This window comes from Berghia stephanieae, chromosome 4, assembly GCF_034508935.2.
Source record: "Berghia stephanieae isolate SIO BIC M18660-M18661 chromosome 4, UCSD_Bste_1.3, whole genome shotgun sequence".
In the NCBI taxonomy this organism is placed as follows: Eukaryota; Metazoa; Mollusca; class Gastropoda; order Nudibranchia; family Aeolidiidae; genus Berghia; species Berghia stephanieae.
Genome location: NC_088363.1, coordinates 84,828,400 through 84,841,339, shown reverse-complemented (window position 1 = coordinate 84,841,339; position 12,940 = coordinate 84,828,400). Strand labels below are relative to the sequence as shown.

Here is a 12,940-nt window from a genome sequence, read left to right as displayed (position 1 = left end):
GCTCAGCTATACGCCGAGCGAGGCTCGAACCCAGGACCTTCCGCTCCGAAAGCGAGTGTCATACCACTAGACCACATAGTCGCACAGTATTTGTATTTGTTGCTTAAGCTTTACCATAAATAATGAAGATGGCGGGGTGGATAAGGCATTGCACAACAACCAAAAGTTCTCAGGTTCGGGGGTGAGACCCATTTCAGGCACTTTCGTTGTATTTCCCTAGGCAAGATAAATAATTCCAAACTCTCTCACTTGGACAGCATGGATGATTTCTGTTGATTTTTTATTTTCATTGCTTGTTTGATGGATTATAGATAGTATGCGCTTGGCTAAGAAGCTCACAACATTGCCATCCGGAAGTATAACGGACCAACGCACAAAACTATGTGTAACCTAAATCGTTTTCGTCTGATTAGACCAGTTTAGTGAGAATCACTCATAAACGCGGATGGCAAAAAAAAACAATAACAAAGACCAGAGTGACGTCAACTTCATTCTATCTATAGTCGATTCCTTCATTGCGTTGAAAGGCATGATTTAAACCAAACAAAAATAACTTCATTACGGTGTCGTTGTGATGCAATGGTAGATGTTGGGCTCACAAAACTGGTTTAAATTGATACATTGCGTTTAGTTAAAATCTCATAACATCCGCCAGCTTGATATGGCTTACCAACACACAAAACAATGCGTAACCTTAAACGATTATAGTCGGATTGATATAATTTAGTGACAACTTCTCATTAAAGTGGCTGGCATAAACAATAAAAAAGAGTGGAGAAATGTCAATTTCGTTCCTTCTATAAGATCCGAGATCCCAAGCCAGCTCTTGCGGTATAGCCGTAGGATAAACGTGTTGCACCATTTTCATCGTCCTATCGGAGGTAGACGTGAATGGTTCCCAGGCACAAAGCAGCGTTGCCTTTGTACGTAAATCGAACAAGCCCCTAAGAGACTAGATACCTATCTTGTCCTTGTATTATAACTTAATGCTGCTCCACCAATAAAAGATAATATCTTGAAAAGTAGTAAAGCGCTAAGAGCATGGTGTTTAAACTGACCAAGGGCTATGAAAATGGTTGGCGTTGTGGTCTGGAGTATGACTTGCAGGTCAAAGGTTCGAATCCTCATGTGGGCGGCGCACAGTTGACTCCTTTAAAAAGGCTCTTCACTCATTTTTTCTGACCATTTTCACTAGTGTAAAATGAGTGACTAGCCAGTCAAAGGGCAGTCTCTGTCGATAAAATACTGCAATAGCGCCATACGGTCTGGGCTGCATGTCTCGTATTGCATATGTCGCTTTTCCCGTGTAAAGCATTTTCATCACATTTAGTTCTATTTAAATATCTTCGGGGAGGGGGTATGCAATCATTGAGCTTTGAGCTTTTTTGAGCTTTTTTTTATAGCGCAGCGCAATATCCCATAAACGTGCTCAAAGCGCTTTACAATGGGTCCCTGGCCAACAGCAACACTTAACATTTAGGACGGGACAGCGCCAATCATTCTTGCTTTAATAAATGTTACCTTGACATTTTGCTTGACGTAGACGACGATATTAGCGATGTTGGACATGATCCCAAAGGTCGATACCAAGCCAATGAACGTATACAGCGTGATGGAGGTTTTCTCAAACGCGTCATCCGAGAAGCTCTTTGATGGTGGTGCTGCTGCTTTGGGCGCCTCGGATGTGGAGAATACCATTGACGTCATTTCAAGTAGCATTGACGAGGCGGCAATGACGGCGCCAGTTGATTCACTTTGGTTTGACATTGTAGGTAGTTGGGATGCGAACCGGCGTCTTGTGATGATAATGTTTTCTCAGTAATTTGGTACGATCTGAAAATAGAGAAATGTTTTATAGTTTTATTCTCTCGATAAAGACCATGTGACAGAATTGGTAAAGAGTCCAACACTCGATGGACCTGGGTTTTAGTCACCACTCATCGATTTTTTCCACTCCACAACAGTTTATTCATATTTGAGACAACTGAATGCATACATTCCTAATAAAATTCGTAAACACACATTTGAGAAAATAGCCAGAAATTGTGTCTTTCAAATATCAATCGATTTACATGACCCTCATCTTGACAAAAATTCTCAAACCTGAGACTTCCCATCCAAGATGGACCTTAAATTTGAAAGTCCCTTCTTGGTATAGGAGCATTGTCTTTGTCCAAAAATGGTACTAGCCCTAAACAGTATGTTGCCTTCTTTGTCAAATAAAACCGTCATGGTGACTTGGGTGCAGTCCACATAAACATAAATAATTTTAAATGAATAAATAAATAAAACTCCCTTTATTCATCCCATAGGAGAAATTTATCTCCAATGCAGCGCCGTGAACTGAGCAAGGGTAGGTGAGGTATCTTGCTCAAGGCCACACAGCGCACCGGGTAATCGAACACGGTACCTTTCAGGTACGAAGCAAAGACCGTACCGCTGAGGCACGCTGCCCCACAGGAGAAATAGGTTAAATTTTCAAGCTTGATAAAGGAGATAAAGTGTGTGTGGGCGGGGGGGGGGGGGGGGGGGGGGGGTTAGAGAATTTGTAGTTAAGATGACCAAAAATATGAAATTATATTGCTTTTTTTATATAAAAAATTAATAAAAAAAAAATTAATAATAATAATAATAATAATAATAATAATAATAATAATAATAATAATAATAATAATAATAATAATAATAATAATAATAACAATACTTTTATTCATTCCCCCAAAAACAGGAAATGTGTGTACAGACGTGCATGTGTTAAAATAATAGACAGTCTGGATACAAATAATGTGGTTACAAATGGCGACATACAAAAATATAGCTTTACACAGATAATACAGCTTGTTTTCCAGATTCTATTTCATTCTGATGTCAGGCCATGTTGAAGCAAAGGGCCATAAATTTACACTGTTCCATACCCAAGAGAGAAATAACTGCCAAGCGCCAAGAGCATGGCGTTTGCCGTGGATAAGCGCTATATGAATGCACTTACCTTTACATTTACTTTATATCTTACGCTGCTCCAGAAATGATGGGATAAATTCAAAACGTTCTCCTCGCTGATTCAAACACTGATACAGAATTCAGTCCATATGATGAAGATTGAAGATTCAACTACTCAAAGTACATGAAAAAAACCTTTTATTTATTGCTGAATCTACGACCAACGTCATTCTATTTAACTGTTTAGTGATGTGATAACAAGAAAGACGCATGCACAATTTGCAATTTCCATTGGTTTCTATTAACGAATATATTGAGCTTTATACATTGATAATATGAATACCAACATTCTCCCAGATCTGAATTAGCAGGTCGAAGAGGAAAACAATACTGATGCTCTAATATATACGGATAACCTATTACATGAGGAGTTAGGGCGTATCTCAATATCTTCATTCACCAAGGCATATCTCCATAGCTCTTTACAGGCGAAGGTGAAGATACGAGTATATAATTACGGACCATTTTACCAAGACAGGCGTAACAGCAATGATTAATTGAAACCCGAGTCGCTCCCTGTCACTACACTCTTGGCAAAAACGGTACAAACAAAAAGGTACCATGCTTTACTGGCAAAATCGAAGTCAGCCTGCAATAGGTTAAATGAAGACTAATCGATGGTCACTAATGATGGTTAACTATTGATAATGTCTCAATCACACGAATCGTGTGGGGTGGTTGGTCATGATATCATAATGACGGAATGTGCTGCCCCCGAAAAGACTTTCCTGAGCGATAATACGCTTCAACAGTCGTGACGTCACTTCCCTCGTAATGACGCATGGTAACTTAGTAATTGGCTCTAAACTATCGGAACAATGGCGGACGCCCTTATGAAATATTTCTCCGACGAGCATAAAAGCGTATCCAGAGGGAAAAAAAACATTATAAATCTGATCATGTTTAACTTTTACACATTCTGATCACAAGTCATATGAAAAGTTCTAGCCAGCATGAAGAATAAAAAGTACCGATTTTCTTTGTTTAGAACCACTATGGCCGCCGTTGCTGGGCGACTTATGTATCATACTATTGAATCCAATTTGGTCTATCATAACTATTGGTGCATTGAATCACTGGCGGTCGGTCTATTGAGCGAAGTTGTTTTGAGCCGCCCTATATTTTTCAAATTTAGCAGATACTGCTTTTCGTCTCAGTTTTTGCATATGCTACTTTTCGTTAACACTCGTGCATCTCTCCTCACACGAAGGTTGTGCATCATCACAGACGGCTCTCTTTTTCTTGTTGCCCCACACAAGGCGAGATGACGTGCGACAATGAGCTGAGGGTGGGGTATGGGGGCTACCATGATTCAAAAAGTCAACAGGCCGCCCAAGTATTTTATATAAAATACTGTTTTCTTCTGTTTTAAAACTACGCTTATCCACCTCCCCCAACAAACAACTGGTACTCTTTAGTGCTGAAATAAGTAGGTCAGGCCGGCAAATATAGTTGTGCACACCTTGAGGTCTGACTTGGGAGAAATCAAAACCATATCAGTTTTATCATTGGAAGAACAGGTTTGTTGTAATCAAAATATACGGAAGAAGAAAATTACAATAAATATCGATTTAATTGCTATTCGTTTTGCTCCAATGGATTTTATTCATCAATACGAATATTACACAAATCATTCACCGAGTAGAGCCCCGTGATGCTATAAATAAGAATCCCAGTCCATTAACCCCACACACACAGCAGTTCAACTTGTAGTTATACATGTTATTGTCTTTGGAGTACATAAGTAGTGCATTGAGGTTGGATTTTCTATTCCTTCTATTAATGACTGTTATTACAGTTGATATTCGATGGAAGAAATTTTATATGGCAGCCTAATTGCTGTTGTCATGTTGTTCTTTTTAAAAAAATGATATTCACAAATCTCAATGCACAGACGTAAATACCGATATAACTATGAAAGGATCCATAGACTTTAGTGATCGGGTGATATACAATTTTACACACAATACCTATACAAACATTCTAAAAAATCAACCCACTAGAACATTGATATTGCGCAATATCCACTGAGTGAGCTGAAGACACTTGAAAAGGGCCCCTAAGCCAATAGCAACATGAAGACGAGACATGATGTCTTTTGGGCGAGATAAAATTTTCCTCCAACACTGTTTCCGGTCAGGTACTCATTTTACACCTGAGTACGGTGAGAGCATGTTTTCGATCCACGCCGCCTTACATAAACAGGCAGCAACCGCCCCTGCATTGAATATACTTGGGAGTCGACAATGACGAACTGAGACGGACATGTTTATCTATGTCTATCCAATAGTGATTTGGTTGTAAGTTAGTTAGATTTTGCAGAAAGTATTGTGCGATAGGCTGGCATCATATTCAAAGGGTAGCAGGAACTCGTTACTGTCCGGTTAACGCCACATAAACCAGGATGAACTCAAGCTCTTAGGTAATGTGAGTCTAAAGGACTACCAAAATCCATGTTGGAATGAATCAGGAGACAAGATGAATCACACATCCATTGTTGCCACCACCAAAGTATCTATTGGTGAGGGTGAATCCACGGATCGGTGCATCATATTGGAGCTAAAAATACAAACGATCTTGGCTGAAATCTGTGATCGGATGGACATAAATGGTTGCAACACTTTGGCCTCGGCTCTATGTCCTTGATTAAGACACTTAACAGATCCCACTCAACTCCACATAAATGTGAATGAGTATACAGCAACACCGAGTAACCGCTATTGTAAAAGTGCTCGTACAGAAACACGCCTTACAGTGCGTGAAATGGAAATTTGGCTTCGTAGAGCCAGCTGAAAGAATAAGTAAAGCATAAGGTAGACTTTATAAATGTGCATATATTTACTTTTATTTATCCATCATGATGATTATCACCATCGTCATATCATGAATACGTATATGTATGTATGTATGTATGTATGTATGTATGTATGTATGTATGTATGTATGTATGTATGTATGTATGTATGTATGTATGTATGTATGCATGCATGTATGTATGTATGTATGTATGTATGTATGTATGTATGTATGTATGTATGTATGTATGTATGTATGTATGTATGTATGTATGTAGAATAGAATTGTTGACATTATTTTTGACAAAATACCTAAAAACGACACTACTCAAATTTTCAAAGACACATTCATCAGACTAAGTTTTTTCGACAGTGACAAATCCTCATTTAATACTAACAGTAATCGACCGAACATTTTAAAAATCAACAAAGAAATGAAAACAGCCCAAATTGTTGAAATTTCAGTCCCATTTGATGCTCATATTAACAAGTCATTCCAAACTAAATTTGAAAAGTACTTTCCTTTATGCATGGAAATATATGCCCTTGGATATAAATCCGAGGTTATCGTTCTTTATGTAGGTAGCCTCGGCTATGTCCATGGTAGATTTGTGAATGGCTTAAAGATTCTGGGCATTAAAAGCAAAGAAGCAAAAGTCCTTTCAAAATATATAAGCAACAGTGCCATCATTGGCTCTTACAAAGTTTGGAGACAAAGATGTAAAATTCATAATAATTAGTAGCACTACATATTTAACAATATAGATATTTGTCTATTTATATATCCCTCTATCTATATGTATCCATCTATTTGTCAAATATTCCAAATATATCAATTTGTATATCATTGTAATAATCGATTTAATATTATTATTATTATTATTATATTATTATTATTATTATTATTATTATTTTATTATTATATTATTATACATCTATTTTATTATTATTATTATTATTATATTATTATTATTATTATTATTATTATTATTATTATTATATTATATATATTGTCATTATTATCATCATCGTAATTATTAGCACTGTTGTTACCATCACCACAATTATCAACATTATTATTATTATAGTAGTAGGGATTATTATTAATATCATTGTTATTATTATTATTGTTGTTGTTATTATTATTAATATCATTGCTACCGTTGTTACTCTCATCGTCGTCGTCTCCATCACCGCCATGGCCACCACTGTTATTGTCAGCATCGCCGACATCATCATCGTCATTGTCATCATCATCATCATCATCATCATCTTCATCATCGTCATCATCGTATTCATCATCATTATCATCGGCATCAACTCTAAAATCATTATTACCTCTGAGACATTCTGTGGCAGAGTCTGAAACTTCACTGTTCAAATTAATACTCCAGCTCTATACATTGTACATTATTTAGGAAATGGTATTATGTCAATGAATATGTTACCCTTGTTACATTATCATGTATATTTCCTGAAATAAACAATTTTGATATATGTATGTTGTATGTATGTATGTATGTATGTATGTATGTATGTATGTATGTATGTATGTATGTATGTATGTATGTATGTATGTATGTAAATTATGTATCATTATCATCATCATTATTGTTATTATTATTATTATTATTATTATTATTATTATTATTATTATTATTATTATTTTATTATTATTACTATTATCATTATTATTATTATCTATTCTGTATTATTATTATTATTATTATTATTATTATTATTATTATTATTATTATTATTATTATTATTACTATTATTATATTATTATTATTATTATTTTATTATTATTATTATTATTATTATTATTATTATTGTCATTATGTCATTCATCACCATCACCATCATCATCATCATCATCATCATCATCATCATCATCATCATCATCATCATCATCATCATTATCATCATCATAATCATTATCACCATTGATACCGATCTTAAAACGGCATTTAAAAACCAATCTTTTTTCATTCTGCTTATCGTGATTCTATGTGAACTTCCAGCAAGATTTATTATATGTGACTGTTGTATTGATTTTGTAGTCGAATGAATGAACATGTGCGATACCAAAAAATATTGTAAAACACCTCTGAGCACTATTTGTGGATACTGGCACTACATTAAATAATGATTAATTATGTATCATGTTTTGATTATGTCTTCTTATATATATATATATATAATATATATATATATATATATATATATATATATATTATATATATATATTTGTGTGTGTGTGTGTGTATGTTTTGTTTTGTTTGTTTGTTTGTTTTGTTGTATTTTTATTTGATGTTGCCTTTTGCTTCATTTTTTATTAGCGATATTTAAATTTAGCCACGCTCCCCTTGGCCAGGGGGAGTTGCCGTAACAGTAAGGTTGCGGGTTCGAGCCCCCATCGCCGCCGCGAAATGTTTATTCTCTATTGTATTCTGGCACCTTGCTACGCACTTTATTTCTTGTTATTATCAACATAAGTGCCTGCTACACTCACTTTTCTGAATTAATTTTCACCTCTAATACCGGAGCTTTCTTAATTTTTCAATCGTTTCTGTTACATGTTTGTGTCATGTTGAGAATATGGCCATAAAGCTTAAATACTGGCTAACAAACTTCGCGACGTTTGTGTGTGTTGAACCCATGACCTCAAGAAGTCGCGGAGAGGGGCTCAAGATAGACATAGAGTTTGAAACCACATTTTTCTGGAGTAGTGGATAGCTCAGACTGTAGAGTCACCCTCTCCCCGGCTAGGCAGAGTTGTCATACCAGTAAGGTCGCGGGTTCGAGCCCCCATCGCCTCCGCGGAAGTTTTATTCTCTATTGTTTTCTGGCACTTTCCTTCTCATTTCATTTCTTTTTTTACATGTAACTAGTGTAGACATCTGGCATATGACATGGATGCAATGGATGTTTTATATTGTCGTCTTCTGACCGACCACATAATTCAGCTTTTTGAGCTTTTGTATATAGTGCAATATCCACTAAATGTGCTCAAAGCGCTTTACAATGGGTCCCTGGTCAACAGCAACATTTAATATGTAGGACGGGACATGACACCTGTTAGGCGATATTACAATTTTTCGGACAAAGGCAACGCTGTTAACGGCCAGGTACTCATTTTACACCTGAGTCCGGTAAGAGAATGCGAGTAAAGAGTCTTTTCCAAGGACTCAACTATGCGCCAAGCGAGGCTCGAACCCAGGAGCTTCCGATTCGAAAGCGATCATACCACTAGACCACTTAGCCGCACAATAGAACATATTAGAAAAAAATGTAACAAATGGATGTCAAATTTGCTATTGTATTGTATTGCTTTTTAAAAAATCTCCGTTGGGGTTTTATTTTGTTTTTATCGTTATTACTTTTTGTTGTTGGTATTGTTGTTACTGTTGTTGTTGTTGTTGTTGTTGTTGTTGTTGTTGTTGTTGTTGTTGTTGTTGTTGTTGTTGTTTGTGTCCTCGTCGTTGTTGTTTTTGTTTTTGTTGTTAGATTTGTCGTATTTAACGTAATGGTCTTTATTTTAAATAGATTTTATGGCAACATGAATTTTTCGTCTATCTTCATGAAATTAGAAAATCGACAATAATTACGAATAGAATTATCGCTACTGAATGATGTACAAACTGCTATCTTCTAATGTTATTTTCTTACCTTTGATTGAAAAATAACCTTAAATATTGGCGCAATGCTTTTGTTTCTTGCTATTCCACGGTGCCATTATGACAGTTAGTTCTCTGTGTCCCGCTGGCATCAAACAACATTATTGACTTGGGATATTGTCCGTTCCCAACTTATAAAAACCGTCAAATCGTCTCGTCGGCGTGTGACTAATTATCTATTCAAATAACGACGTAAAAGCAGAAATGATTATAAATCTTAGCTGTCTTGCTTTAAATTAATTTTATCGTTCACAGACTGAGTCAGGCTTGCTGTGTCTTTGAGACAATTTGTTATTTTCTTTGTCTCAATTGTTGAATTTTTTACCAGCCCTCAATAGACTAGAGACAGGATGTACCATGGAACAGTCGCCATACTAGTGAGAGACTAAACAAAGCTTGCCCTTCCTGTTATATAATGTGATGTCTAGATGTAATTTAAAGACAAAAATAGAAAGCTAAGAAAAAACTTCAAACAAGTCAAGTTGTTAGAGATTATAACACGACTGAATTCTACGATGCAATAAAGCGATCAATGCCAATTTGCAAACTGTGATTGTTACAAGGTATTGGTTCATTTAGTGTCAACAACTCAACTGGATTGTTTAAAACTGCCATTAAGTCAGAAAGCCAGGGAAACTTTCACAAAAGTTAAAATGTTTTCAATTGAAATAATGGCATTTAATGACGAACTCGTTTGTCTGCATTCAGTTCAAGCGTCAATTTACCAATAACCATCATAGACAAAATTGAATTGTTCAAAGTCACGCCGCACACATCGATTCCATTGAAGTCATCTATCAATTTAACAATCGCAAAACTCCTGACTAATTCTCGCAATCAAACTTTATTTTACTCCGTCCCTTAAAAATTGAAGCATCAGGGCAATCCAAAGCTATTTATATACACAGACAAATACGCTTTTCCTTTTGGGCCTCTCTTTGGCAGTGACTGGCAGTATTATCATTCAATCGCTGGTAACAAATATTGAAATGTTGATGAGAGCATTCGCGTAAGTGACAAATCCGGCATGGGAAAATCTCAGCAGGTGATTACGGCAATCGGTTCCATTCAATCACTTCCACCACTCGTTTCCTCTAGGCAAATAAAATTATTTCCTCTATGATTGAGTGCTTTATTTTGAAAAAGGTGAAAGGGAACGAAAGCGAATGGCTTAATTTTCGTCAATCACAGCATCGACATTTGACATGCTCTTTGATGAGAAGGCGACCTGACTCCAGTCATCCACCGACAAAACACAGGATTCCATTTTGGCCAAAAATTATTCTATTTCAAATAACCATCCATTTAGATGACGAAATATTCGATAATAAGTTGAACAAAACCAGAATCTGAGATTTCTTTGTCTTTTGAAGTCTGAAGTTAGAGGCTATTTGACTCGTTGGATGTCATCTTATTCTATCAATATAGGAACCTACATTTGTTTTGTCGGAGGATTGAGAAACTGAAATAAGTTCGTGACTTGATTTATCTGTAAACAAAATTCTTATATTTTCATTTAGTTGCTCTTATAAAATTGATTTTAGACAGCAATTGATTTCAAGAGATAAAAACGTTCTGTTTTTGTTTTTAAGACAAACAGTAAACGCTTGTCGTTTGTCGTCATATTAGTTTTAAAAAGATTCTATTTCCCGTAATATCCAAAGAAACATTTTTACATACAATAAACCTCGTTTCGTGTTGCCAAGAGACAAATGCCCTCCCCCCCCCCACCCCCCACCCCCACCCTCCCACCCCCTCCATCCCACCACCATCACTCACCATTTCTTCAGAGTAAAAAAAAATGTATCGAGCCGACTTTTGATATGAAATGGATATGCAACGAATTCAATATCAGATTAATCCTTTAAGTCGAATTCAATGTGTTTGGATCGGAGCTATAAAATCAAGGGAGCCGGATTCTATCTTGGGTTATAATATAGAGTTAAACGAACTGTTTCAAAATTGCTTACTGGCCTTTGAATATCTGTCGCCAAGTATTTTCTGACAGCTTTTACAAACCCAGCTACCCAATCCCTGTTTGATGACAGAGGTGTCGGAAAACAGCTCTACTGCACCAAATACTGTACCTGATGTATGTTACGTTGCTTGTGAGTCTATTTCTCTGCCACTGACTATCGGTACCCCAAGTAGCACGCTCGTAATATCCCTGATGCATGTGATAAATAATAATCATACTATTACGGAACCGTAGCTTTAATTAAATTTACAAAAACAAATTGTGTGGACGTTCGAATAGCTTGAATCATTTGTCTTTATAAATTAAATTGAAGCTCCTATTCCATTTTAATTGTTATTTATTTCTCCGAGGTTCCAGCAGCAATATTTGATTTGGGATGTAAAATAAAGTAAATATATATTCTGTGAATCACTGTCACAACAACAGGGCGTTTTCTCATTTGGACAAATAACTTTTACTTCAAACATCTATGGATTAAGATACCCCCGTTAGTCAAACCTGACATTTCCTTGAATTTACAAGTTTATAAATAAATTGAGCTTTTATATAGAACAATATCCACTAAACGTGCTCAAAGCGCTTTACAAGGAGTCCCTTCCTTGGCCAATAGCAATATCTAACATGTAGGACGGGACATGAGGCCTTTTAGGCGATATTATAATTTTTTTCAGACAGAGACAACGCTGTTAACGGCCGGGTACTCATTTTACACCTGAGTATGGTGAGAGAATGTGAGTAAAGAGCCTTTTCCAAGGACTCAACTAAGCGCCGAGGGAGGCTCGATCCCAGGACCTTCCCATCCGAAATCGAGTGTCATACCACAAGACCACATAGCCGAAGTTTGACACCTCTTGACCTATTGAGGAGCGACGGGTCATCTGCGTCGATAGCTATCTTGGCAAAAATTCTCAAAACCTGGGGGGTAACATGGAAAAAATTCAAAAAGATGTTTTGTCAATGTCCTGTTTGAAAATACCAACCAGAAAATCCGTCAACAATGATTGATGATAAGATAATATGAATAAATGTTTCAATATCTTGGTGATGACGAAAAATATGAATGATGTCACGGGCAATGCAAACCCTGGTGATACACCATTCCATATCCTATGCTCATGGGCCATGGATGAAATAAGTGAAAGTAATTGATATTGTTATTTTGACGTCGTTTGTGGTATTGTATTTTGTATTTCTCTTGCACTTTCGGGGGTTGTAAAGAGGAAGATTCAAGTGAAAATTGTAGACCCTCCCTGTTACCTTATTTGCTTTATTCATCTTCCCAACTAGTCTAAATATTTGTAAATGTCTTAATGATCTTGAGTTCCGTCAGACATGATTACTGGAAATATGCCTCTCTGCTTTTTCTCAGGAGAGTAAATAGATTATTTTGTAGATTGGTGAGTGACAATAGGCAAGGAACTATATCGACTTTTATAGGTATTTTTTGTGTGTTTGTGTGTATGTATGTGTGTGTGTTTGTGTTTGGT

At 36.2% G+C, this 12,940-nt stretch overlaps 1 protein-coding gene across 3 annotated transcripts in view; it reads right to left on the bottom strand.

The window, feature by feature from the left end:
• Positions 1-10,345, bottom strand: part of LOC144971433 (uncharacterized) — a 21,305-nt gene extending 10,960 nt beyond the window's left edge. Inside the window, exons 1-2 of one of the 3 annotated variants that reach the window (XM_078912339.1) lie at positions 9,468-10,345; positions 1,522-1,833 (exon numbers count right to left, since the gene is read on the bottom strand). In XM_078912339.1, coding sequence (XP_078768465.1) covers positions 1,522-1,767 — 246 coding nt within the window. In that variant the 5' untranslated portion in view covers positions 1,768-1,833; positions 9,468-10,345. Of the gene's footprint in view, positions 1-1,521; positions 1,834-2,989; positions 5,790-9,467 lie in introns of those variants that run through there. The other 2 variants (XM_078912340.1, XM_078912341.1) reach the window with 2 other exon arrangements.
• Positions 10,346-12,940: the final 2,595 nt, after the last annotated feature.